We start from the raw sequence: 27758 nt of genomic DNA, 5'->3' as shown, positions 1-27758 counted from the left end.
TGCACGTGCTCACCTCTGACTCCTGCATGCGTTCCCGTCTCTGTTCAAAGGTCCCTTCACTGAGGAGAGGCCACTTTGCCTGAAATAGCGCCCCCCCTGCCCCAAGTCTGCGCTCCATTTTCTTTTATTCATAGTACGCAACGTACCCAACACTAGAATTCACTTTGTTTATTTATCGTCCGCCTGCTCCTCCAAGGCATCCGTCAGCCCCCTGGAATGAGGGGCGCTGCAGGGAGACCTGCTTTCCTATGGCCGAGTGGAGATGCCATGTGTTGTCCCCAGACCTTTCTGTCATGAGACGTCTGCTCTTGAGGTGGCCTTAGGGGAAAGGGAACGGGGAGGTGGAAGGGGTGAATGGAGGAGAGAATGGCTCACACAGAAAAGTAGAGACACGTGGACAGAGAGACAGATCAAGAGAGGCAAGGACAGAGCTGCACCTGTGAAGAGACCCTCAGAGAGACAGAGATACCAACAGAGAGACACACAGACAGATTTATAGGTGCAGAAGGAGAACCAGAGGTCCACGCCCAGAGAGACAGACGGAGAGGCGGGCTCTGGGGAGTGTCTCTGCAGACACGGTCCAGGCGCACCTGGTGAAGGCCGGAGGTACCCCTGGGGTACCACCCCTGGGGGCTGGGAGGCATGAGCCAGCGGGGCCGTGCAAAGGCCGGAACGGCTGTTTCTTCACGGCGCTGAAAAACCAGCGCCTCTCCTTCCCTGTGTCTGGTATTCCAGTGTCAGCTGTCTGCCGCTCCCCCAGACACTCAGACGCAGAAAATTCAGACGAGCTTTGCCCTGGCCCATTTCCAGGGAAGAATCTGTCCTCAGGAGAAAATCTCCTTAATGGGGAGGAAAACAGAACTGACATCACCCCGGGCCCATCACATTCTTCTTTAGCAGGTCCTGGGAGGTGGCACACTGTTGTTGAAGATACGTGATGCCGCCCACCTGGGCAGCAGCGTGGGCCCCTCGGATTCACTCATGCGCTTCCTCCAAAGGACGCCACGGGTGGCAAGTTGGTGCCTTTAAAATAGAAAAGTGGAGTCACATTCTGGAATCAGTCCAGGAGCAGGTCCTGGGATACAGGGGACACAATGATGGAGTAAATGAGCACCAGTGATGACCTTTCAGGCAGGCGGTGACCGGGAGAGCATCTTAAAGGCTCCCTCAGTCACCAGTCAGATGCCCCCCGTGCTCCTGGAGGAAGAGCCTCTCCAGGGCAGCTCTGTGTCCCCATCTGAAAGCCCAGCCTGGGGCCAAGCACAGGGCAGGGACCCAGTAATGTGTGGTGTGTGAGCTGGGGGAGGGGGTCGGGGGGGGGGGAGGGAGGGAAGGGAGGAAGGAAGTAAGGAAGAGCAGGTCCACGGGATTGGTCCCTCCCCAGAACCCCGCCCCTCAGACTCCATCCTCACCACCATCTACCTGCCCCCCAGGCTTTTTAAGGGCAGAACGCGAGAGAAAGTCAGCTCCGTCCCTCCCCATCCCCGCCTCCCAGGACCCACTCAGGCCCACGCTCACCTCCTTTTCCATGTTACCATGGGAGGAGTCACGCCCTCTATTGATGGGCACGTGCAGGTGTGGCTGTCCTGTGAGCTGCACCCCTGCATCTCTACAAGGCCAGAACCCCAGGTGGTGGGAGCTTTTCTTCCAAATCGGAGCCTGTCCCAGAGGCCGTCAGTGACCATGGGGCCTTGGCCACACTGCTTCTGGTCCCAGAACCTCTGTTTTGTTTCTTCCTTTTTCAGGGCAGATTCTCACACCTCCCTCCGGGCTGCAAGGTGAGATGAGAGTCTGCAGGTAAAACCCGCGGCAGTGTTTCCGGAACACAGGGGTGCTCGGAGGACCATAGCCGCTGCTTTCTCTGCAGGCAGAAGGGGAAGGTCGAGGGCTGTAGGATGCGACAGGCCTGGGTCCACCCTGCCTCTCCACCTGCTGGCTGTGGGTTTCTGAGCAAGTGACTTAACCTCTCTGATTTTGATTTTCTAGTCTCTAAAATGGGACCCTATGTGGTCACAATGCAGGAGGGCACTTTGAAAAAGTAGGATGTGCACACAGGTGTAAGTTGCATGACTTTTAAAAATAGTTTTGCTGTGGAAGAGTGGGCGTTCCAGCCCCAGCAGCAGAAGCCCTCACACCCCACCCTGCTGAGACGGCACTGCTGGCAGAAGCTCCCCTGGAAGGGGGAAGCCGGTTTCAGCCTGGTTCTAGGAGTGAGGCGCAGGTGAAGGGCCACATTCTCCATTCACAGGGCTTGGAGTTTAGGGGGTCTGCCAGGACCTTGGCCAGAGCCAGGGACTGCCGGCACCGTCTGGCTAGCACCCCTGGGCACAGAGAGGCTGGCAGGCAGCCAGGGCGATGCAGTGCAGGGGCGGCAGGTCCTGCTGGTGGGGTGGGACTCCCGGGTCCGGGTGACGCCCGCGTGCTTCGGAGGAGCCGATCCCAGCCTGACCGACGCCCTGTACACAGCCTTCCCTCCCCACCCACCCCTCCTGCAGACCATCAATTCTTGCTGGATAACGCGCCTTCCCTGAGAATGGCTTAGCTCAAAATTTTCAAGGGCTTCAAGGCATCTTGTCGTTATTTAACTCTCAAATGGGATTCTTAGGAATTGGAGAAATACTTTCTGCCAATTTCCACCCACTTTGGTTTCCTTGCCTGGAGAACCAAGTACATTAAGTTATTACAGGGCGCCCGTGGGTGGAGGTGGAACAAGGGGGCCCCTCTGCAGAGAGAGGGCCTGAGGGAGGGGGGCGCTGCCGGCTCCTTGCCGCACTTTTACTGTCATTTAGTGCCATGGTGGAAATAGTCTGGGCATCCTTCATTCACTTCAGCAAACTTTCACTGTCTGCTCGGCTGGGAGCAGGGGGCACAGAGGTGAGGGCCATGGTCTTACGGCTTTTACAGGGTCACAGGAGCTGGGGGACAGACCCACAGGCGGCAAACCTGTGGCCGGCGGCTCCACGGGCCCAGAGTGAGCTCAGACCAGCCCTGACTTACAAGCAAGTTGCTACACAGGGCAGTGAGGGAAAGAGGATTTTCAGTAAGTGCAGCAGCCCTGGGGGGAAAACAGAACTTGACCCTGGATCACACATGAAGTAAAACCCCAAGACAGCATCAGTGATGGGGCCCCCAGGGCAGGGAGATGTTGCTGCAGCTTCCCAGGGTGGAGGGAAACCAGACACCAGCACTCTCCTCCCGGGAGCTGATGTCCTAAAGGGAGGCAGAGAGTAAATCAGCGAGATGCGTGTGCACTGTCAGGTAGCAACGTGCACCGCGGACAAAAGCCAAGCGGGAGGGTTCCTGGGGGGGAGGAGGAGGGCGTTCTCCTCGGTGAGGTAACACTTGAGCAGGGCCTGGAATGCCCTGAGGAGTCAGTCCCGAGTCAGTCCCTGTGGGCATCTGGGACGGAGAGCGGCACGTGCAAAGGCCCTGGTCACATTGCCTGGGCCATATGGACCGGGCTTCATTCTCTGAGCAATGACATGTGACAGCACATAGGAAGGACCCCAACCGGGGAAACTCACCCGAGTCTTGGCGTCCAGAGTTTTTACTGGGGGTCGTTCATGTAGCCTTGTGGCTGGCCTTAGTCTCCAGCGCCTCCAGAGGTAAAGCTGAGACCCGCTGACCCAAGACTCTGCCAGGAATCATATTGTGAGCATAGACTAACTGGCCAGCCCAAGGCCTCAGGACACAGAGGCACTCTTAACAGGCAGGACCTTCCAAGGCTTAGAGGTGACCTTCCTGGAGCCAGTCAAGGGCCAAACTTTTCTTGGGAACGTGCGGGGTTTGGACAACCCAGACGCGCTGAGTTAACCCCTTACTGCACCATCATCACATACCTTCTGCTCCCAGGCAGGGAGCAGAGGGGGAGGAAGGGAAGGGCTGCATCCCAGGCCAGTTACTGTGTTGGGAGGTTCAGGTTTGTCACTTCCTTTAACCCTTGGGACGACCCTGGGGTGGAAGGTGTGTCCCTATTGTACAGAAGGGACACCTGAGGTCCAGTGACTCCTGTGACCAGCTCCAGGTCACACAACCTGTGGTGTCAGACTGTCACCACGCCCCCTCCACGTGAGCATGACGTGGACCACGGGTGCTCCCTTCAAATGATGCTTTAGGGCTTCCCTGGTGGCGCAGTGGTTGAGAGTCCGCCTGCCGATGCAGGGGACACGGGTTCGTGCCCCGGTCCAGGAAGATCCTACATGCCGCGGAGTGGCTGGGCCCGTGAGCCATGGCCGCTGAGCCTGCGCGTCCAGAGCCTGTGCTCCGCAACGGGAGAGGCCACGACAGTGGGAGGCCCGCGTAACGCAAAAAAAAAAAAAAAATGATGCTTTAACCACGGAGGTGCCTGCAGGAGATTGGCTCTGGGGAAGATGTGGCCCTCTCCTGGGCTGGCCGCCGGCTCAGGCAGGAAAGCGCCTGGATGGGGTAGGGAGCTCTGCAGGGCCTGCTCTGCTGCACGGCCTCGGCCAAGCTACTCACCTTCTCAGGCTGTTGCTGTGGCCCCAGCACACCCTCTCCCAGGGCACCTGGTGCGCAGGCGCGGGCATTTGCCCAGTGCACATGGAGCTGTCTCCTCTGCATATTCAGAGAAGGATGTCTGGATGCCTGTCTGTCCTGCCGACTCCCCGGGGCTGCAGGGACAGATGCGCTGCTGCAAACTGCTTGTGCTCTGCTCCCAAATCACTCACTGATGCATTTTGAAGAAGCCTCTGGAGTTTGATGGTGCGAGGGGGTGATTCTGTCTTGTCTTCTTGACTGTAGGCAGGAGTCGGGAATGACTCTAACATCCGCCCTGTAGCTGTCTGCCCAAGACAGCCTGGAGTCTTGGCTGACCTTGGCGGGGACGTCCCTGGTGGTCCAGCGGCTAAGACTCCGCACTCCCAGTGCAGAGGGCCTGGGTTCGATCCCTGGTCAGGGAATTGGATCCCGCATGCCGCAACTAAGAGTTCGCATGCCGCAACTGAAGATCCCACAAGCCGCAACTAAGACACGGCACAGCCAAATGAATAAATAAATAAATATTAAAAAAAAAAAAAGAAAGAAACACTGACCTTGGGGCCAGGAGACCTCAGTCAAAGTCACCCCCTTGGCTCTCAGCTGCTGTGTGAACTTGAACAAGTGACTGCTCTTCTCTGGGCCTGTGTCGTATTCATGGGAGGGGTGTGGTCGGAGGCCCAGAGGTTTCGAGGACCCTCTTGGCTCTTACAGCAGGGCTGGGTGCTGAGAGCTTATGTGGGGCGTCGGCAGTAACTCTGAGGGCGTCTGGTTGAGAACTGTGTCATTCATTCATTCATTCACTCATTCACTTATGCACTCGTTCAACCAACGTTTACTGGCACTCAGTTCATGCGAGGTGTTGGGCCAGAGAGCTGGCCAGATACTGTCCTGGCCATTAAAGAGCATTCAGGTGGATCAAAGGAACAGGAAATCCATTTATGGTGGAGCAGGTGTCACGGGGGCTGTGGGCACGCAGACGAGCGGCAAGGGGACCCGCGGGGGAGGGAAGGGAGGGTCCAAGGGCTTCACGCGTTGTCTTCCCCTGCCGAAGGCTCTGCCATGAGTAAGGGTCTCCTCTCGGAGCCCCGCTTCCCTCCTGTGCAGAATGGGGAGCTGACAGCGTCCACACCGTGTGTTTTTCCAGGGCCTGCTATTGTTAGCAGTCCGGCTCCATCTTGAAGGCGCTAGGGACGTGCTGGAGGTTGTTCAGAGGGTGATTTGCATGATTTGAGAGAAGAGGAAACTAGCGCAGGTTGAAGGGACAGAGAGCGCCGTGGGCCTCTGGCTGGCACGTCTGCAGGTCCTGTCAGCTGGGAAAACACAGGCCATGCGGGTGTGAACACAGCGGTGCTTCTTACCCTCCATGGAGGGCCCTGTCCTTGCATACGGTTGAGGCACACAGGGCCCCCACAGGACTGCGTGAATGGGAGGACAGGGTGCTTCCTGGGGAGACGGCGTGCCCCCCACCCCGATGGAACTGGGCCAGGCTCACCTCCTGCCCCGGCTGGACCAGGAAGGGGAAATTCCCGATTGCAAGGAGTCCCCACCTCCTCCTCTGGTGCTTCCGTCTCCCTGTTCGACACCCCATCTGCAGCCACGTGTGCAGGTACAGGTCCTTTCACACCCTCCCTTCTGGAAAGTGGTTCCTGGTGAGGACTGGGGAGCTACACGTGGTGGGGTTGAAGTTCATGGGCTCAGGGCCAGACCGCTGGGGTTCAAACTCAGCTCTGCCACTTACTACTTCGCCTCTCTGTGCCTCAGTCTCCTCCTCTGGAAAATGGGATGGTGCCTCGTGCTTACCATGTAGAGGGTTGGGAAGATTAAGAGAGCTGGTCCGTCCAAAGCACTCAGCATGGAACTTGATGTATGGGGGAATAATTATTGATGAGTATTAATTAATGATGATTACCATTATTCTTATTACTGCCACCTGATGTCACAAGCAAGTTAAGTCTCAGAGATGTTGGTTGACTTGTCCAAGGTCCAGGATTAGAAAAGGATGGGGGCATCTGCAAGCCCAGATCTCAAAACTTCAACCCAGAGCGGGTCAAGGGGCCTCCTGCTGAGGAATGAGAGGCCAAGGGCCTGCAGAATCCCAGGGGCAGGTGTGGGAGAGTGTGTCTTTAAGGACACAGTTTAGAAACGGAAATCTGTAGGTTACTGACTTAACTATTCAGTTTTGTCATTGAATCAACCTTTGTTTTGTATTCCCTGATCTTTTTGCCATTAAAAAGTGTCAATCGAATGCCCCCGATTTCATGACTTACAGCATTTCTTTGATGTTTACTGAGATCCCAAGTTGTGTTCCACCTGTCTTATTTCCTGCTCAGTTTTTGGACTTTGTATTGAAATATTTCTCTGAACATTTAAAAATAGAATTTCCTTCCCGATTGCCCATATCTCATCTGCTAATGTCTATTTACATTCCTTTTCCTCTTTAAAAATGTTCAGTATATAATTTGCGCTGCCTTTAATAGAAACTGGATAGCGTCAACTGTTACTCAGAAAATTAATTTAGAGTGTCAGATTCTATAACTCGGGAATTGGCATATAAAAATGTTACCATTTTATGCCGGGACCCCCTAAGAATAAATGAGGACCCTTGTTTTTAAAATATTGACTTGTAAGAGTTTCTTGGATCTGAGAATACACTTTTGAAAAGCCATGCAGAAGCTAGAGCCCCATTCCTGGCGCTTGATCCTAGGGAGTGATCCAGGACGTGTTAAAGGGATGAAAATTTTTATAAAGGGCAGAGGGGCTTGCCACAGAAATAACAGGAAAATAGAAAGAAGTCAGTTTCCCAAATACACAGCACATAGTAGGCTCTCAGTATTTTTAGAGAGACTTTAAAAAAGTTCATCCTAACCAATGGCTTGTCAGTAATGTCACACGCGCTGGATGGAGTATTACACAGCAGGCAGCAAACGCTAACCATTTAGTTATAAAATCAGACCAAAATTTGGGCACATGTTGTAATGGCCGTACTAGAAATATGTTCACCTGTGGACAAGGGCTGGACAGGTACAGAGGGATAAGGGGACCCAGCTGAGGGTTGAAAGAGAAGCTTCTTTTCTTCTTATTGTTGTAGCTGCCTTCTGTTGTTCTTATTCTATTATTTTTTAAATGATTCCAAGAAGAGTGGAGGGTGTACCAGCATATGAGGGAAGGAAATTTTAGGAATTTTCCGCAGGATAGATTCCAGTTCACAAGGGAAGCGTAACCCAGCCCAGCCCCCAACCGGCTTTGATGCTAAGCCTCGGTTCCAGATTTGGGGGCTCCCACTCCCCCGCCTTGAGCTTTCTTCCAGCTCCTCTGCCCTCCCCATTCCTGCTGGGAATTCCTAGCTGCACCCCCGGTTCCACAATAAGGCAGCTGCTGGATTGGGAAGCCCTTTGGAGCTGCGTTACCTGGTCTGCAACAGGTCATTTTGTGTTATTATTTGTCTCATTATATTGGGGTGCTTCCTATTTGAAATGACCCTTCTGGGCTTTAGAGGGGGCTGGCATCCTCCCAAGTCGGCGGGTTCCCTGGGAGATCACGTGCATCAGTGCACTTCACCCTGGGTAGCGGGGGAGAGAAGCTGGACACGGAAGGGCCTGTTCCTGGGTAGCAACCGGCCTGTCCCGTTTGTAGGACGTGCTTGTGTGTCCTTCCCGACAAAATCCAAAGCGACAAACACCGCTCTCCCAGCCTCTCCACGCCCCCTCCGTGTCGGGGTCTCCAGACTCACCTTGGCCTTTGCAGGTGTGCCCGGCTGAGGGCTTGCAGAGCGGCTGTAAAATCAGGGACATCTGCTGGGGTTTGATGAGGCCTGTGTGTCAAGGTGAGCAGTAGGCAGCCCCGCCTGTGCCAGGTGAGCCCTGCCCACCCCAGGACAGTGCCCAGGGACACTTCCGGGGACACAGGCCTCATTGAGTCCCGACGGTTGCAACCCAGTTCTAAAGCCCCCACCATCTGGGAAAAGAGCCACGGCAAATATCCCACCTCGGGTCATCTTAAAACCTCCAGAAATAAAACCACCAGAGCCATTCATAGGGCTGGAAGCTGGTAGAAGTTGCCCAGTTTAGAACCCGAGTAGGACACAGTCTCACTTTGTCCCTTAGGAGCCGAGCAAGGGACTCCAGTTGCTTGCATCTCAGTTTCTTCATTGGTGCCTTGAGAGTCATTGGTTGGAACGGAGATGAGACGAGGTCACTCACCCAGCGTCTTTATCCTGGGCCTGGAGCAGCCTCAGCCCTGGCCGCCTGCTCGGGGCTGAGGTCCCCGTGCGTTATTTGTGTCTGCTCCGGGCTCTGGGCCTCGGCTATACTCCGTAGCCCCTGCCTGGGACTTGGGCCCTCATTGCTTCGTCACAGCGGCAGGAGCAGCCAGCTTCCCCAGCAGCACTTGAGGCTGATTGTCGGGGACGCTTCCACCCCTTTGTCCAGCACCCTCTCCCTCCCCTCCCCTCCTCAGTTCCTGCCAGCTCCTCCGCCAGGCCTCCCCGGACCCCCAGGCACACACAGAGCCTTCACCAGCTTCCCTGGGAGCACCTAGCACCCTCCGCAGTTTCCCTGCGAGCCCCTGGCACCTTCCCCAGTCTTTGAGAGCTCCTGGCACGTTTCCGGGCTCTGACCTCCGCTTTGGCTGCATATCCAAGGTCCTTTTCTAGTGCTTCAGCCCTGCCCCCAGGCCCTGGGGCCCCCCAGAGGCGGCTGCCCTGCCCTGCTGCACACCAGATGTGGCAGGAGCATTGCTCCTTCAGTGTGGGCGCTGGTACAGCCCAGAGCAGGCTCCTGGTGGGCCCCTGCTAAGCTGGGTGTAAGCCCTTTCCTCCTGGTCTGTGAGAAGGTCTTGGGAGGGACTGCATCCAGGAGGAGAGGTATGAGCAGTGTCTGCTGACTGATGGGTGTGGAATTATTTCAGGATCTGAACAGGAAGTACAGTGGCGCTGGCAACGCCAGCCACAGAAACGCCCGCCCACCCACTCTGCGCTCCGCGCTCAGCACGAAGCCGGCACAGAATCGGCGCAGGGGAAAGTGTGTTGGAAGGCATTCTTGAGCTGAGAGAATCACTCATCTCAGGGGTTCACCGAAAGGGAGGTGACCCTTACTGTGAAGTAAGGAGATGCAGCTGGCTGGGAGCCAGCTTGAGCAGAGCGTCCTGCAAGCAGCCTTGCAGGGTGGCCTGGTCCCTGGCTCGGCACCAATTTCCATCCCTAAGTTGTTGGTAGAGCTGCAGGCAGGGATACTGAGGCCGTCCCTGGGACCAGGCCCTGCCCAGCCCAGCTACATTCTGGAAAGATCTACTGACTTCACAGCACCTAACACATGAGGGCCCAGAGCATCAGCAGAGCCATGGCAGCGGGGCTAGAAACCACATGTGGAAGGGCTGCTTGGGAGACGAGCTCCTGGGATGGACTCAGAGAGATGGACACTGACACGTGACTGTGAGTTTGAGCATGGAAAATCTGGGGCCCCTGCTAGGGTGCTCCTCTGGGCCGGCACGGAACACTGCCCGGGCTCTTTTAGGATTGGGCTTGAGTTCAGGACATGGAAAGCACCTCAATGGCCATAGACAGATGAATGGATAAAGAAGACGTGATACATATATGCAGTGGAATACTACTCAGCCATGAAAAAGAATGAAATAATGCCATTTGCAGCAACATGGGTGCAGCTAGAGATTATCATACTAAGTGAAGTAAGTCAGACAGAGAAAGACAAATATCATATGATATCCCTTACATGTGGAATCTAAAATATGACACAAATGAACCTATCTATGAAACAGAAACAGACTCACAGAACAGACTTGTGGTTGCCAAGGGGGAGGGGGTTGGGGGAGGACTGGAGTGGGAGTTTGGGATGAGCAGATGCAAACTATTATATAGAGAATGGATAAACAACAAGGTCCTCCTGTATAGCACAGAGAAATATATTCAATATTCTGTGATAAACCAAAATGGAAAAGAATATGAAAAAGAATGTATATATATGCATAACTGAATCACTTTGCCGTATAGCAGAAATTAACACAACATTGTAACTCAACAATACTTCAATAAAATAAATTTAAAAAAAAGACTGGGCTTGAGTTAAGGAGAAGCCCTAAGCCAGGGAGAAAACCCACAGGTAATACTAACAGGGCTACCGAGTGGGGAAGGGCTGTGGTCAGTGTGCAAATGCTGACACGGCAGAGAGCATCACCCACCAGGCTCTGCGAGAGGAAGAAATAGAGTCAGAAAGTCCAGACACGCAGGGTGGGTGCCTGGCCCTGTGAGCATCCCGAGGGACAGGAATGCATGCCCGGGGGACAGCCTGGGGTACAGCAGAGAAGGCAGACTTGAGCCAACAGCTTGGGCTTAAACTGAGTTTCCTGTAGTTGCCGTGTGACCCTGAGCAAGGCAGGTGATACGCCTCAGTTTCCTCACCTGTAAAATGGGAAGGCATGCTCCTGGCCGATGCTATTGTCCTGTTCCTGGGAGGCCGAGCTCCGCCCTTGGCCTGGTGTCCAGAGCGTGTGAGCCCCTGTGTCTATTAATCCCCCCAAGAGGCTTTTCCCGTTGCAGGGAGACCACGCTCTCAGATCCTCGGGGCAACTTGCCTGGCGTCGCCCCACTACTGCCATCGTGCCCCTTTGAGGGCAGGCTGAGACCCCTTCCCTCAGCTCACCCACCTGGCTGGCACCCGACACCCTGTTTCACACTCAGAATGTCAAGCCATGTCACGGAATTTTCTTGAATGACTTGACCGGCCTATCAGTGCCCCGGGCCACCTTAATTCTCTCTCCCTGGCTGATCCCAAGAGGGTTTACTTGTCAGTCCCGGGCAGCGGATCAAAGCCTTGTCTTTCCAGGGCCCCTGGAGTTGTTGGTTCCTGAGGACAAGGGTGGCCCCTGGGTGGTGGCCTCTCGACATCTGTCCCTTCTCATCTCACATCACAGACTAAAGTTCAGCAGGGCGTTCAGCTGGGAAACCATCCTAACACACATCACCTCCTCTGGTGGGAGGGCCCAGGGTGGATGCCTGGAGACCAAGATGGAGTCCCGGCTGTGCCATGGATCCCCAGGGGCCTCTGCACACATCCCTTCCTTGCCGGGCCTCGGTTTCCCCACGTGAAAAGTGCAGGTGGGAGTTCCCATCCCTGGTGTGGCTTTGGGGTCTGCCCGGGCGCTTTGCACACCGACGGGGCAGGGCTAGTGCCGGTCCTCTGCGTAATCATCAGGGCGCACGAGGGGAGTCCACACAGCCACGCCTCCGGCCAGAGAGAGGTCCACACGGATACAGTGTGGCATCCGTGCCCCTCAGGAGGCTCCGTGATGCGGGGACCTGTCACCTGCCCGTGACCACGAGCCCGCCTTGTACTCTCCCCCCACACACCGGCTCCAGTCTCACGGTGGGTATCTGAGGTCTGTGCCTTTGATCCCTTTTACAGATAAACAAACCGAGTCTCGCAGAGGTCCAGGCCTTGCCCAAAGCCACATGCTCGCAGGTGGTACCAGCCACGCAGGGGGTGCCCCCTTTCCCACCTGTGTTGTTTCCGAAAGCAGCCGGGAGACCGTGGGAGCTGGGGGCTCATCCGCACAGGGGGAGGGGCTGGAGCTGAACTCCCGTCCCTGCCAATGAAATAATTATAGAGTATGAAAATGGCTTAATTAAATATTTTTTTTAAAGTGCATATGTACAGACACTCAGCAATTAAGCGGCCGATTTTCAAATAGCAATTTTCCAACTGCGCTTGTCTTCCATGTATCTGTTTGCCCGATTTTAGAGTCTGTTTATTTTTTCCAAAATTTTTAATTTGAATAAATCTAGATTGCATGATCACTTCCTGAGGTGCAGGTAGAAGAACTTGGAGGTGGTGTTAGTGCTGGGGAAGTTCAGGGTGGGTGTGGGGAGGACGCCGGGCCCAGAGGAGACCCAGGGTGAGCGCTGTTCCTCCGCACTTCGCCCTCCTCTTCCCTTCCCCCACCCTCCTTTTTCCCTCTTCCCCTTCCTCCCTCCCTTCTATCCTTCCTTCTGGACATGGAGAGCTCTCACAGGCATTTTCACGATCCTGAGATGAGAGGGGGAGTCTCTCCCCAACAGGCAGTTTCAAGGGTCTGGCTGGTGCTCAGACATTAATCAAATCCAATCCCCACGGTTTCTATGGAAAACTTGCCCAGAGTGGGATACCCTCTCACCCGAGGTCACACAGCCTTCGGGTCTGGTACCTGGTGCCCCTCCGTAGGCATCCAGCAAGCATTTATTGAGTGCTGGCTGCGTGCCTGACCTGTGGATTCTTGCATGATCTTGGCGACCGCTCTCCTCACTCCAACTGGGTCATCTGTAAGGACTTGAGGAGGATGCGGCATTACATTCAGGGTTGGTGCCCTGGGGCTGTGAGGGATTTAGATAAGAGTCAGGAATGTAAGACATTTAATTGAGTCATCCTTGTCTCAAACTTGGTGAGCTCATAACAAAGATCTGCGCACTCTGGGAAAGAGACAGCATCCTTCAACCTCGGGCATCTTGAGCGTCCCTGGGCATCTCCGGTTTGCATCCTGAGTGGTGCTTATTTTCAGCAGCCCTCAGACACACAGGGCGAGGCAGGGACCACATAACACTCCGTCGCTTTCTACTTTCCTTTCTTGGAATAACTCTTCATAACACGGATACCATCACGGCTAGACTTGTTCCTTCCCTTGAAGTCTTTGAGAAACAAGCGGTCTTGGGAAATAATGAAGTGAAATATGGATACGTGTGTGGCCCCAGGCAACGAGGTCTGCCTGGGCAAGGGTTTCCCCAAGCACTGGCCTCGGGGTCGGGGAAGCTGGGAGCCCAGGGAACAGGCAAGGACATTGCGGGTGAAAGGCATGTGACCACTGCCTTTTCCAGTCATGGGGACCCCAGGGACCGCTGATCCAACTCTCTGATGCCTCGAGGGGAAACCGATTTCCCATCCTGAGTGTGTGCCCGGGATCTCACTCTCAGTAGCAGCGAGGGGGCATGGCCAGACCCCTGACTGCCAGACCCCTTCTTCTTGGCCTCATGGGATTTCAGAACTCCCCTGACCAGTGTCAGGAGAGGAGGTGGCCCAGGCCGTGGACACAGGGAAACACGTGCTGCTCTGAACTCGCCCATCTTCGAGCCCCATCGTGTCCTGCAGGCTTAGTGGGTGCGAGTGAGTGAGCTTCACCCAGGGGCTGTCCTGACTTCGCCGAGCCACACCCCATCCGTGTTACCCGGGTCACCTTCCGTCTCCTCCCTCGCCCTTACACCTTGCCATCCCCAGCTTCCGGGTGTGTGCCCTGCCCTTCCTTTCTTCTCCTCCCCACTGCCACTCCCTCCGCCTCAGTCACCTGTCCCACCCGCGGTCACCCCAGTCTTCCTAAAATAGCAGCGAGGACAAGCTCCTACCATGCGGGCTTTGAGACACCGTCGAACACCTTTCCCACGGTCACTCCGCTCATCCCCTTCCAGATGGGGGCACAGACCTGACCCTGCAGAACCCCGCTAACACCCTGCAGACTCCACCCACAGCCTCAGCCTGTGTCCAGACCAGCGAGTCTGGTAGAAATAGGATGCAAGCCATGCGTGGATTGCAATTAAGAAGTAGAAACCGGGGACCTGAAAAGAGCTGCAGGAACCTTAAAGGCGTATTACTAAGTGAGAAAAGCCAGGCTGAAAACGCTACAGACCAACAGATGACATTCTAGAAAAGGCAGAACTGTGGAGACGGTGAAAAGATCAGTGGTTATGGAAGCGGGTGCGTAGGCGAGCCCGGGGCCTTTTAGGGCAGTAACACTACTCTGTATGACACTATAATGGTGGACACATGTCACTGTACACTTGTCCATAGAATGTCAACCCAAGAGTGACCCCTCACATAAGCTATAGACTCTAGGTAATGATGGCGTGTCAGTATCGGTTCATCAGCTGTAACACACATGCTGCTCTGGCGGGGGAGGGAGGTGCATGACGTAATGGAGATTATGCACGTTTGGGGGCAGGGGGGTACACAGGAAATCTCTGCATCTTCCTCTGTTTAGCTGTGAACCCCAAACTGCTCTTAGAAATTTAACTCTATTAATTAAAGAAACAGGTGCAATTAATCTTAATAATAGACTTTTTAACTCAGTATATCCACAATGTTAGGTCAACATGCAATCAATATAACATTATAACGAAATAGTTTACATTCTTTTTCTAAAAATTTATTTAATTTTGGCTGTTGGGTCTTCATTGCTGCTGCGTGCTGGCTTCCTCTAGTTGCGGTGAGCGGGGGCTACTCTTTGTCGTGGTGCGCGGGCTTCTCATTGCGGTGGCTTCTCTTGTTGCGGAGCATGGGCTCTAGGCGCTTGGGCTTCAGTACTTGTGGCATGCAGGCTCAGTAGTTGTGGCACACGGGCTCAGTAGTTGTGGTGCACGGGCTTAGTTGCTCCACAGCCTGTAGGATCTTCCCCGACCAGGGCTCGAACCCGTGTCCCCTGCATTGGCAGGTGGATTCCTAACCACTGCACCACCAGGGAAGTCCAAAATAGTTTACATTCTTTTTTATCTACTAGCGGGGGCTGTGATCCAGAGCAGGCCCAGATCTCTCTGTGGCCTCTGGGGTCGTTCACACCTGCCCCCGTCCACCTTGCCAGCCTCTGGCCCCGTCACCTCTCTCACAGTTCACTGTAGCCACTCTTGCCCCCAACCTGCTCCAAAGCCCTACCTTCCACCTGGCTCCAACGCCCACCTGTGGAAGGAGGAATAATACCCCCCAAAGATATCACGTCCTAATCCCTGGAGCCTGTGAATATGTCACGTGGCAAAGGGGACTTTGCAGGTGTGATTAAGATGGGGAGATTGCGAGGGAGTTCCCTGGAGGTCCCGGGGTTAGGACTCCTCACTTTCACTGCCGTGGCCCTAGGGGAGCTAAGATCCCGCAACGTGCGCGGCGAGGCCAAAAAAAAAAAAAAAAAAAAAAAAGTTGGGGCAATGGGGAGATGATGCTAGATTAGCCCTGTGGGCCCTGTGTCATCACAAGGGTCCTCACGGGAGGAGTCCAAGGGAGGTTTGGCTATAAGTGAAAGAGATGTGACAATGGAAGCAGAGACTGGAGGATTTGCTTCGAAGATGGAGGGTGGGCCACAAGCCACAGAATGCAGGCGCCTCTGGAAGCTGGAAAAAGCAAAGGAAAGAGATTTTCCCCTGAAGCTTCCAGAAGGTGCAGAGGCCTTGATTTTAGCGCATAAGGCCATTTGGACTTCTGACCGCCAGACCTGGATGATAATGCATGTGCCTTATTTTAAGTCGCTGAGTTTGTGGTAATTTGTTCCAGCCCCCACTGGAAACTCTACAGTCCCCTCTTTGGTGACGGCCCCCCAGCCAGCATCGGCCTCCCTCTCCTCGGAGCCTGTCGTCCACCAGGCACCCCTCAAGGGCGGTGGGAGATGAAGAGGGCCTGGGATGGGGCGATGGAGGTGTCGGGATGCAGTGTAAATGATTTAGGAGGAAGAGTCAGCAAGATGGGTTAGCTGGGCAGTGGGGGCAGTATGGGGGCGGGGCAGCCAAGGATGGCCCCTGGCCCCGGGCGGTGTGACGTCCCTCTTAGAATCTCCCAAGATGCTCTGGATGTGTCCATCTGTCTGCTCTCTCTGTCCCACAGTGTCTGTTCTACTCATCAGGGGATGAAGTGACTGGCGCATAGTAGCTACTCAATAAACATATGTGGCAGGAATGAATTTGAACAAATAAAGAAATCTGAATTCCCAGTCCCAGCGTGGTGCTTAAAGCATGAAAGAGCTGAACAAATGGTGGACGAAAGAGTGAATGAATGAATGCACTGATGTCCCCGTCTCTGGCAGGTGGCCTGGGACTTGGGGCTAGTGGCTATCTGAGGAACTGGATTTGCATTGTCCGGCGGAGCGAGGTGTTTCGCACGCTGCCATAGCTGGTGATGCAGTGGGAGGACTTTGCTTTAAACGGATCCCTCCTTCCCCGTCCAGAGAGAAGGGAGAGGGGCCCCTGTCCTCAGGGCCTTTGTACCTGCCCTTCCCTCTACCTGCGATGCTGTACTGGTTCCTCGGGCTACCATACAACGTACCACACGCTGGCTGCCTTTAGACAATGGAAATCGTTGTCTGCGGTCTAGAGGCTGGACGTCTGGGATCCAGGTGTCGGCAGGGTTGGTTCCTTCTGGAGGATCAAGGGGAAATCTGCCCCGTGCCCCTCTCCAGTCTTCTGGGGGTGGCTGGCAATCCTTGGTATCCTTGCCTGTCTCCATGGTCACACGACGTCCTCCCTGCGTGTCTGTGTGTCTCTGCCCACATTTCCTTGTTTCAATGACACCAGTCATTGGATTGCAGCCCATCCTACTCTAGTATGACCTCATCTTAACTTAATTCCATCTACAAAGACCCTATTTGCAAATAAAGGTCACATTCACGGGTTCTGGGTAGACATAAGTTTGGGGGAGACATTACTTAACCCAGTACAGGTGGCTTTCCCACAGCCAGGCACTTAGCACGTTCTCTTCCTTCCTTCCCGTCTCAGCCCAGACATCACCCGTCTGAGGGCCCTTCCCTGCCACGCTCTCTGAGACAGCCATCCACTGCCCCCTCCATCCCCCTACCCTGTTTATTCTTCTTCCCAGACCTTGTCTCCTTTGACACGGCTGTAGTTTTGCTTATCTATCTATCACCCTCCTCCCCGGGCCCCACTAGGATGTAAGTTCCCTGGCAGCAGGGCCTAGATCCCACTGGCTCCCTGCTGTGGACCCACACCAGCAGGTGCCCTTGAGTGAGCAGGTGTGAACAGGCTGCTGTGGCCACCGGTGGGGGACTAGGGGAGAGGTTGGACCCTGGGGAGGCAGCTGGGCCGGAGAGGGAAACAGGATGGAGGGAAGGAGCGGACTGCCCGGTATCTGGAAGGCAGAATCGATCACAGGTCTTAGAGATGCTTATTGGTGTGAGGTGAGGGACCAAGAGGCTCAGAGGTTACCAGGCACCGAGCTCCAAGCACAGCTGTTCGTGTCGGGGGCAGGGGCGGTTCTAGAATTTCCTGGGTCTCTGGATCAGCCCTCTGCCGATGGGCCTCTGACTCCCTCCTTCCCAAAGAAAATCAATTCTCAGAGGTTTTGAGAGTAAGCGCTTCCCCAGTTACACCTCCAGTGGGGCTGCTTTGTTCTCTCCAGCGGGCCCTCCCTGGGGAGGCCAGGGGCGGGCAGAGGCCCAGGGGACCCTGCTGGGGGTCCGGCGGGGCGGCCCCTGCTGGAGTTCCCAGGGAGTCAGAGGGCAGGGGCTGCCTTCTGTCCTGGCCTGGGAAGGACCTTGGGGCCTGAGGACTTCCAGGGACATGGGGCCACTAAGCACAAAGGCCACAAACACAGCCCATCTTCCCGGAGCCTCAGTGAAACAGAAAGCTTGGGGAAGAAGTAGGGAGGAAGTACCGCCCTGTAGAAAGTGCTGAGGGTGTACTACGGGATGGAATTGAAACACTGCCAGTGGGGTGCGGTGTTTACACTGAGCAGCTCCAGGCCTCCCCCAGGAGCCCAGGCTGCACTGGGCAAGTCTGACACTCACGGCCCGGTCCAGCCCCTCCGTGGGCCCCGGTCCAGCCCCTCCGTGGGCCCAGCCCCTCCGTGGGCCCAAGGGGCTGCTTGGGCCGCCTGCAGGCCAGGCTCCACACGGTGCTAGGGTCTGAGGACAGGAATCCAGGTGACTGCCCCGCCCCACTTCCACCTCCCATCAGCTGGGATCGGCCGCCCTTGGCCCTGGAGCTCAGCTCCATGCAGGCCGGTCTCAGTGGTGATCAGAAAGATGGATGGGCCCGAGGGGCACCGGCACGGCAGGCCTCAGTAGCCTTGGGCTCCCATTCCTGGCCCCGTCCCCGCCTTGGGGTGAGTCTCCTGACCGGTCAGAAGACAGGACAGCCTGGGAGAAGCTGAGGTCTCTGGAATAACGCACGTTGGTTTAAGGACTGGAGGCAAAGTGCGGCCTGGGCCTGACCACGTCTCCAGCTCTCTGCGGCCGCAGCACGTTTGAACCAGCTGGTCACAAGGAGCGCTGGGCCCAGGGTCGCTGAGTTGAGCTCAGCAGAGCTGCAGCATGGAATTAATACCACGTCCCGACGTGTTGGTTGCTGTGACATTGCCCGTGATGTCTTATCTCCCTCTCACTGCTGCGGCCGCTCTGGGCGGAGGTTAGATCTCAGAGATTCTCTCCTGCAGCCCTTGCTTTACGGACAGGAAAGTGGGCACCCCCCTGGGCGGCAGGGACTGGCCCCGGCCCGGCTGTGGCGAGCGGATGCTGACACCCACTGGCCGGCACAGGGATTGGGGTCTGATTCCCAGCAGCTCTGGAGCTTGGGTACCTGCTGCCGCCACTGCAGCCCTGTAGGTGCACATGGTCAGGGCGGAGGGTGCAGCTCGCCGGAAGAACTCAGGGTCCAGAGAGGGAAACAGACAAGCAGACGGGCCTCAGGGCAGCGGGGAACTTCTAGAGAGCAAACAGGACTCCAGCTGTCCGTGGGCGGCCCGTGCTCACATCCTGAGGCGGCCCCCTGTCAGCTGAGTGATTTCAGGCCAGAACGTATCCCCTCCGAGCCTCCTCCTGGCCCTCTGGTCATCTTCGAGATGGACGTAGTGACGTAATCTGTCCAGGTTTTCCGAGGAATCAAACAGATGGAAGGACCTAGACGTGGCCAGTACCTATGAGACCCTTTGTAACCAGTGAGACGCAGATACAGTACAGCTAACATAGACCGTGGACCGCCCAGGGCAGGTGGCTCGTGGGAAGACAGGCTGGCATTCGCAGCTCCAGACCTGGGCTAGTGCTGGGTGTCCCTGAGGGAGCCCCAGTCTCCTCCTGGTCCCCTGGGGCATGCTGCTCCGGGGAAAGGGAGAGGATACACCCGAGGGTGTCCTGGGCGCTGCACCCACACTGGCGGGGGACACCGTGTGGGCTGGATACCTCTGCACGTGGAGGGGCCTGTCACTGACAGCTGTCTTCCTGTCCTCCCAGGTCATCGGACTTCGGGACGTCCTACACCAAGCTTACCCTTCAGCCTGGCGTCACTACCGTCATCGACAACTTCTACATCTGCCCGACCAACAAGAGAAAGGTAGGGTCTGCAGGGCAGCGGCCGCTGCTGCCTTGCTTCTCCGGGATCCTGACGGCGGGCGGAGGTGTTTACCTCCCAGCTCCCTGCGTCACCCTTCCCGCTTCTGCCTGAATTCGTTTGGATGAATTAAGTTCTAAAGCAGCAGCTGGACCTTGGGAGAAAGTTTGTCCTGGTGCGTTTGTTTTCCCCTGCCCTGGGCCGGCATCCATCCAGGTAGAGCGGGGCAGGGGCAGGGGTGGCCTCTCTGGAGGGGAGAAGGAATGTCTCGTCTTGGTCTGACGTCCTTGGGTAGCAGCGAGGAGCGTCCCGATCTCCCGCAGGGTCTTTTAGTTGTTGATTTGCTTTTGATTTGGCCTTGGTGTCTCATCTGAGCTTTACTTTCTGTTTTCCTGGTCTGAGCGTGTCTTCTGACTCTGCTCTCTGCCTGACTGTGGGATCAGGGAACTTTGTCGTTTCCAGGCTACGGCCGCCTCCACCAGGTTCCGTGAGAAGACCCTTTTGCAAAGCCGTGGTTGCCTCCTAGCCACCTCGGGACCTGACTGAGGTCAGAGGAAGCACCCGGGGCAGAGCCATCCTGCGCACTTGACTCCATGCAGGGAAGTAGACCGTTGTCACAGAGAGGAACTTGGACAGATGAGGTTCCTCCTGGGAAATGGGATGTCACGGCAGAGAATTGTGACATTGGGGATTAGAACCCAGAGCCCAGCCCACGGGCACCGATAGATGCTCTGACGCCACGTAGAGCCCGGAAAATCTCTGTAGACCGATGAGCGTCCCGGGAAGAGAGTCATCATGGCCAGACGGCTGGATGCGGAGGGCGCCGGAGGGTTTGCCGGTCACGCTGACGGCACGTTATTGGGCTCAGAGGAGTCGGTGTGTGCGTGAACTTGGCAGGTTCTGCAGGGACCGAGGCCCCGTCGTAGAGGTTTCGGAACGTGAGGACTGAAGTGCGTTGCCATTCCCTGGGAGCTGTCCAGGGAATCTTGATTGGCACTTTTTAATGGGATGTCCGCTTTCTGAAGCAGGTCTCTCCCCTCTGCCAACACCCTTCCTTGACTGGTACTGCGGTTAAAGCTTCCTGATGGACAGAATTGGAATGCAGAGGTGGGGAGGGCTGCTGGAGAGGGGGGACTTCACGGGGACACCGGTGCCTGCCCGGAGGGGACTCGGGACTGAACAGAGAGGGGCAGGGGTTTGGTTTTGCCCGGGTCTCCCTGGGCCCTGCTCGGGGACTTCACGTGCACCATCTCACTCTGTCCCACAGGGGCCGAGGAAGGAGGTGTTATTAACCCATTTTCCAGGGCAGAAAACTGAGGCATAGGAAGGTGAGACTTAGCGCTTAATCACACGGCTGGTGGTGGGAGGCCTGGATTTGACCCCAGCCTCATGTGGGTCCAGAGCTGAGGGGTTTTCTTGTGCAGGAGTGAGAGCAAGTACGGGGGAATGACCCCCCCAACTACCGCCCCACGCCGACTCCCCGCAGCTCAGCCCACGTGTTCCCCGAGCTGTCCCCGTCCCGTGTCTGGTTGGCCCCAGCCCGGGCTGGTGAGGGGTCAGCGCTGGGATGCAGCCCTTGCTCTGCTGGGAGCTCAGTGCTTTTCCCGCGTGCCGTCCCCGCTCTCTGAGCCACGGGGTTCTCTTGGGGGGCGTGGGGGGGCAGCAAGGGAAATGCCCAGGCAGCACCCTAGCCCAGGCCTGGGTGCGGCAGCGTGTGCATAGAACAGAGACCTTCGCTGGCCAGGAGAGCTGAGTGCTTGGAAGGGGCAAGGACAGACATCCTGCTTCCCTGCCCGCTGTCATCTCTCTCCCTGGGGCCCCTGTGATTTGGAGCGAGACAAGGGAGGGCTGCCGCGGGCTGGTGCTGACCCAAGCCAGAGGCCCCCCATCACCCCCAAACTCCAGCCAGCAGTGGACACGGGAGGCCATGCCGCCCATCTCCTGCACGTCCTCCAATTTCTATCTGTCTAGCCAGCCCGGTCCCGGAAGCTTCCTCCAAGCTGACCCTGCCGTCCGTCACCAGCTGGGAGGACCCACAGGTGCCCGGATGTGACGGTGGCTGCAGGGCCGGCCCCAAACACCATGTCCTCCTTTGGAAACTAGAAAGGCAGAGGCAACAGTGGCAGCCACAGAACGGGCAGTCTCTGAGGCGTGAGGTCAGGGAGGGCTGCTGGGCTGCCAGCAGTGAGGCCAGACAGACCCTGGTCCTGCGCAGTGCAGCCGCTGCTGAGCCTGTGTCCTGCTGTAAAGGGGGTGGCCGGGGGTTAATGAGATGATGGGCGGGGCTCAGCAAAGGGGCTTCTAGGTCACGTAGGGCATCCCGGCAGGCAGAGGGCACCAGGAGTGAAGCATCGGTTTTGGCTACCTGGGGGCTCGGGGCAGATGGAGAGCTGGGGGCTCTGACTGGGGTGCTCAGCAGAACCTCCTCTGTGGGCAACACTGGGTTAGGGATGGAGGCAGGGAGACGTGTGCATCTTTAAAAGAAGATAGGACATGATCGGCGATGCCTGTGAGAGGTTATTTTGATAATTTGGACATTTAGCCTGGAAATATCGCTGGGGATAGAGGCCGGGTCTGGTTGGCCGCTGTGCCCAGCACAAACACTCAGCCCATGTTAAAGGATGAATGCATGCATGAATGAAGGAATGAATGAGCGAGCGCCGCAAGCCACAGCCGGTCCCGCTGAATGGACGCTATTGCCGAGTCGCCCACCTGATCCACAGACTCCCCTGCACCTGGATGGGGCCTGTAGGCGTGGAGCCCGAGGCTCCTTCCTGGGGTTGCATGGGGCACCCCGCATTTGTAGGGTAGCCTGGGGGACGGCACCCAGGCCGGGGAGCCCTGTCCTCAGTCCAGTTCTGCCATGACCCTCCAGTGAGGGGACAGCAGGGAGGTCCCAAGGTGTCTCGTCTCTTAACGGGGGCAATGATGGAGGGGAGATTGACAGGGGAGTGCTGAAGAACCTCACTCATGACTCTGCCACGGAAGACATCCGCTGAGTCACGGCTCCCAGGTGTGTCCCCTTTCCAACCTCTGGCACCTGTGAATGTCACCTTATGTTGTAAATGCAGGTAGGAGCAGAAAAGCCACAGTCCCTGTCACAGAAAAAGCTGATGTGAGACCATGTCAAGTAAAGAACCGGAAGCCACGGGGGCTGGTGAAGGTAGAGGGGAGATCTGGGGGCTACGGGCTGGTCTTCCAACTCCTGAAGGGCAGGCCTAGGGATCGGGAAGCAGTCCAGGCAGACTGCTTGGTGGAGACTGGATTTTACTCAGGTCCATCTCCTCAACTGTGCACAGCCCCTAGCACTCAGCCAACACTCAGGAAATACGGGTGCAGTGGGCTGGACTGGAGATGGGGTGGGACCCCTTCAGGGAAAGAGATTTCCATTTCATAAAAGGAAACATTTCCCCCTGTCATTGCCTTCATTTGTTCGCTCATCTGTAGCTTCTCAATTCCTAAGACACCCACTGGCGATCATTCTCAGTATGCCAGGCCCTAGGCCAGAACCAGATGTCAATCATAGTCATTTATTTGTGCGGAGGCGGGGCATGACTGGGGGGTTTACGTCATCACCTGCATTGCCCAGATGAGAAAACAGAGGCTCGGGGGAAGCTGGGAGAATAGTCCAGGTCACCCAGCTGGTAGGTAGCAAAGCTGTCACCAATGGATCAAACATATTGTGTCTCTGTACTTGGCACTGAGCAAGGATTTAAATCCAGTTCTGCTAGATGCCAGAGCCCCCTCTGTCATAACTTTGAGCTCACCAGGCACCCTGGGGCAAAGTTCCAGGGGGCAGATGGGGTTCCCCATGTCTGTGCAAGCCCAGCGCAGCCTGCTGTGCTGGAAGTGGGGAGTGTGTAACCCGCTGTGGCTGGACAGGGCTCGATCTGACCACAGCTGAGCTGTGTGACTCAGGGCAGATCCTGTTTCTTCTCCAGGCCTCAGTGTCTCCCTCCATAAGATCAGGAGGTTGAACTGGGGGTTCTCCAAAGCCCCTTGCACCTCCGGCATTCTGGACTCTCCTGGTCTCCTCCCAGGGGAAGAGCAGCAGCTGGGGAATGAGATGCACGTGGGCAGAGCCCAGACTCTGCTCTGTTTACCATGTGTCTCGGCTTCTCCTCCGCAAGAGGGCAGGTTTCACCAGATGTCCGAGCTCTGTCTCAATCTGACCCCCATCCGTTCAGCAGATGTGGGTCAAGGTCCTACTGTGTGCCAGGCTGCATGCTTGGTGCTGGAGGGTGAGAACCCTGGGTCCCGAAGCACCTACTATGTGCTGGGGTCCTTTGCCGGGCGCTGGGATATGAAGGTGAACTGGACAAGCAACTTGATCCTTCCTGAACCTTTGAGGCTCTGGTGGAGCCCTGGGAAACCGAACCTCTCCTGCTGCATTTTTGTGGGAGGAATAAGAAAAGGGGCCAAAGTCAGCCTCTAGCGGGACAGGTTTACCCCAGAGTGAGTGTGATCTGGGAAAAGATGGGGTTCTTCATTTGCAGGGGCACCTGCTTCAGCATGAGCTGAGGGTCTACCTCTCCAGTTATCGGTAATGTATAGGTTTTGCAGGAAGGTGTGAACGCTATTAGGAGTCCATTCAACAACAATTACAGGCGAAGCAGTACTTTACAGCTTCTTAAGAGACCACTTTGCAACCTGTCTTACAAAATGAATTCCCTTTTATTTTTGTCTTGCCTCTAGTATAATCAGAGCTCCCGCCTTGATGCCCATGGGCGAGGCATTCTACCACTGTCGTGGCGTGACCTGAGACCCTGGGGGCCCTGAGGACCCCTCAGCATCCCCCGTGTGCCTTCCGTGCTGTCTGAGTACCCGATTTGGCTTTGGACTACGAGCACATTTCTGACTCAGCACGAGAACCCCATGGCACGGGGAGAGGGTGTGGGGGCACAGCCCCGCCCCTTTCTAGTATGGAGGCAACCTTCCCTTCCCTGCTGTGGAGGCCACTCTTCTCTAGCGCAGAGGCCCCGCCCTGCTGTGGAGGCCCCACCCCTTTCTGGGTGGAGCCCCGCCCCCTCTTCCCTGGCAGCTGACCCCTTGGATCAGTCCCTGTCTTCTTTCCTGTTTTGGCCCCAGCGGTGCATGGTGGTGGTTGGGCCTCTGGAGGGAGCCGAGGTTAGCTCCGTCCCATGGACACGGCCACCTGCAGACCCTCCTGTTGCTCAGAGGACTGCTCGGTGGGGCGATCTCTGTCGGTTCCCCTCACATGGAGAGTAGCAGCCCCTGGCAGACTTGCTGCCCGCTGTGTCCTGCGGGATCCCCAGACCCCGTTTCCAGGAGCTTGGAAGCCCAGGACCTGCCTGTGTGTTTAGAAAGCGTTCCAAGCAGCAAGGACTTCGTTTTGTTGGTTTCTCCTCTCATTGACATGCTTGTGCAACTGTGTTATACTTTGCTTTGAAATCTTCTTCCCGAGTGTTGACCAGCACTTCCCTGTTCCGGCCCAAACATCTGACCAAGGACGTGCCATGAGGAAGGGACCGAGGCACAGAGTGGTGGGAGCCCAGCTTTGAGGGGGTTCGCATCCTGGTGTCTCCCCTTCCTGGTTCTCTGAGGTGTAATTTGGGGATTAAATGAGATGATGTACCACAGCACCTGGCCCCCGTGTCGAAGATGCAGTGTCTGCGTTGTACAGCATCAGGGGGCTCAGTGCCCCCACCTCTGAGCCAGGCCAGTGCACGGGCCTGCAGACACAGTGCCTGGCACACAGCGGGGGCTCTGAGAGGACCAACCTCGCCACTGCGCATCTTTCCCAGGCCCAACATTGCCGTCAGGCCTGAGCCTGGACCCCTACTCTGTCCTCCCGTCACCCTGGGAGGACCCACCTTCTCCCTATTGTCAGAAAATGGGCTTGAGATGCACACTGAACGTAAGGCAGCAAGCTCAGGGGTGTCCGTATCTGATCTGGGCTGCTGCAGAGCTGGCTTTCCATGGCACAGGGACATGGGCGCCCTGGTGCCGTGCCCTCACATGTAGCGCTTACGCTCAGGACGCCTCCCCAGACCCTGGGACCTGGGCCTGCACCGGGGCTGCCACTGAACGTGAAGCACTCGGAGACGCCAGGTGCACCCTCTTGGTGTGTGCTCCATCGACGTGAGCGGGGGCTGGGCACCCACAGCACTAGTTCTCTGGGGTGGGAGGTGGGCAGGCCTTGTTGATTCTTGTTTCTGCTGTAGATTTTTGCCTGCCAGGGGGCATTCATGGCACCCTGTGCTCCTGCACGCTTGCAAACTGAAGCCATGCCTGGATGACACTCTCCAGGCAGGATGCACGCAGGCCGTTGGTGGGGGGACCCAGGCCTCCCTGGGAGCCCCGAGTGGGCTGTTCTCAAGGACGAGGCTGGAAGGGTCCATGGGATGAGATCAGATGTGCTGGTTTGCTTATCTTTTAAGAAAGTTCTTTTGTTGTGGTGGGGAGGCTGGCGTGGACTGAAGGAGAGTCCACTGTTCACCCATGCATCCATCCACCCACCCATCCATCCATCCACCCACCCATCCATCCATCCACCCACCCACCCACCCACCCACCCACCCATCCATCCACCCACCCATCCATCCACCCACCCACCCACCCACCCACCCACCCATCTAGCCATCCATCCACCCACCCATCTAGCCATCCACCCACCCACCCATCTAGCCACCCATCCACCCATCCACCCACCCACCCACCCACCCATCTACCCATCCACCCACCCACCCATCTAGCCACCCATCCACCCATCCATCCGCCCACCCACCCACCCACCCATCTACCCACCCACCCACCCACCCATCTACCCATCCACCCACCCACCCATCTAGCCACCCATCCACCCATCCATCCACCCATCCACCCATCCATCCACCCACCCACCCACCCATCCATCCACCCACCCATCCATCCATCTACCCACCCATCCATCCATCCACCCATCCATCCATCCACCCACCCACCCACCCACCCATCTAGCCATCCACCCACCCACCCATCTAGCCACCCATCCACCCACCCACCCACCCATCTACCCATCCACCCACCCATCCATCTAGCCATCCACTCACCCACCCATCTAGCCACCCATCCACCCATCCATCCACCCACCCACCCACCCACCCATTTACCCATCCACCCACCCACCCATCTAGCCATCCACCCACCCACCCATCTAGCCACCCATCCACCCATCCACCCACCCACCCATCCACCCATCCATCCACCCACCCATCCACCCATCCATCCACCCACTCATCCATCCACCCACCCACCTACCCACCCATCTACCCACCCACCCACCCACCCATCTACCCATCCACCCACCCACCCATCTAGCCACCCATCCACCCATCCATCCACCCACCCACCCACCCATCCACCCATACATCCACCCACCCACCCACCCACCCACCCATCCATCCACCCACCCACCCACCCATCCACCCACCCATCCACCCATCCATCCACCCATCCATCCACTCATTCAGCCATCTGATGGGCATCTGTGTGGCTCCAACACCTGTGGGGTCCAGGTGAGCAATGGCGAGGCTGATCCTGGGTGGGCAGGTTCACGGTGAGGGCAGGGACACGGTCAGGAGACATGCTGTGATTAGATGCTGCCCCCAGTATTCTGGTATGAGCAGTGGGTGAATGGGGTGCTGTTTCCTGATACAGGGGAGGCCCTGGAGAGGCGGTAGAGCCCAGGATGGGGTACACCGTGTCCACTGGCCTGCAGCCTCCAGAGGTGACGCCCAGGAGGCCCTCGGCGTGGCCAGGCCAGAGCAGGAGACCAGTCAGGGCTGGCGGCACAGAAGGGCCATGTGTGCCCGCTGCGGCTCTGATTCCATGGGGTGGGCTCTCGGGGGCTCCCCGCAGCCTGGGCAGCCTCTTGCCTGTTCCGGGGTTCTCTGGTCAGCCTCGGCACACAGGACGAGGCAGATGGGGTGGAGTCTGACCCCAGCACCCCCAGCTCTCTGAGGGTAAAGCCAGGACTCCCGAACCCCGCCCGCACGGTCCCCAGGTGTCACCCCCTTCCCCGGATTGGCGCTCGAGATCAGTTACCAGGTGGCGCTCGAGATCAGATTGGCGCCCCTGTCCGGTGGGAAGACAAGCCCGACTGTGGGGGCCTGCGGGGGCTGGGAAGTAGACCTGGTGCCGCACGGGCCTTCGCTTCCAGTCGGCGATGTGCTCCATGCTCCATTTCCCCGGA

At 56.9% G+C, this 27758-nt stretch overlaps 1 protein-coding gene across 1 annotated transcript in view; it reads left to right on the top strand.

Moving 5' to 3' along the window:
• Nucleotides 1-27758, top strand: part of SORCS2 (sortilin related VPS10 domain containing receptor 2) — a 474224-nt gene that overhangs the window by 269058 nt on the left and 177408 nt on the right. The window contains exon 3 of the mRNA XM_073804818.1: nt 19468-19567. Within this exon, the coding sequence (XP_073660919.1) occupies nt 19468-19567 (100 nt within the window). The remainder of the gene's footprint in view (nt 1-19467; nt 19568-27758) is intronic.

The sequence above is a fragment of the Tursiops truncatus genome, chromosome 5 (genome assembly GCF_011762595.2).
Source record: "Tursiops truncatus isolate mTurTru1 chromosome 5, mTurTru1.mat.Y, whole genome shotgun sequence".
NCBI lineage: Eukaryota > Metazoa > Chordata > Mammalia > Artiodactyla > Delphinidae > Tursiops > Tursiops truncatus.
This window is presented reverse-complemented; position numbering and strand designations above follow the sequence as displayed.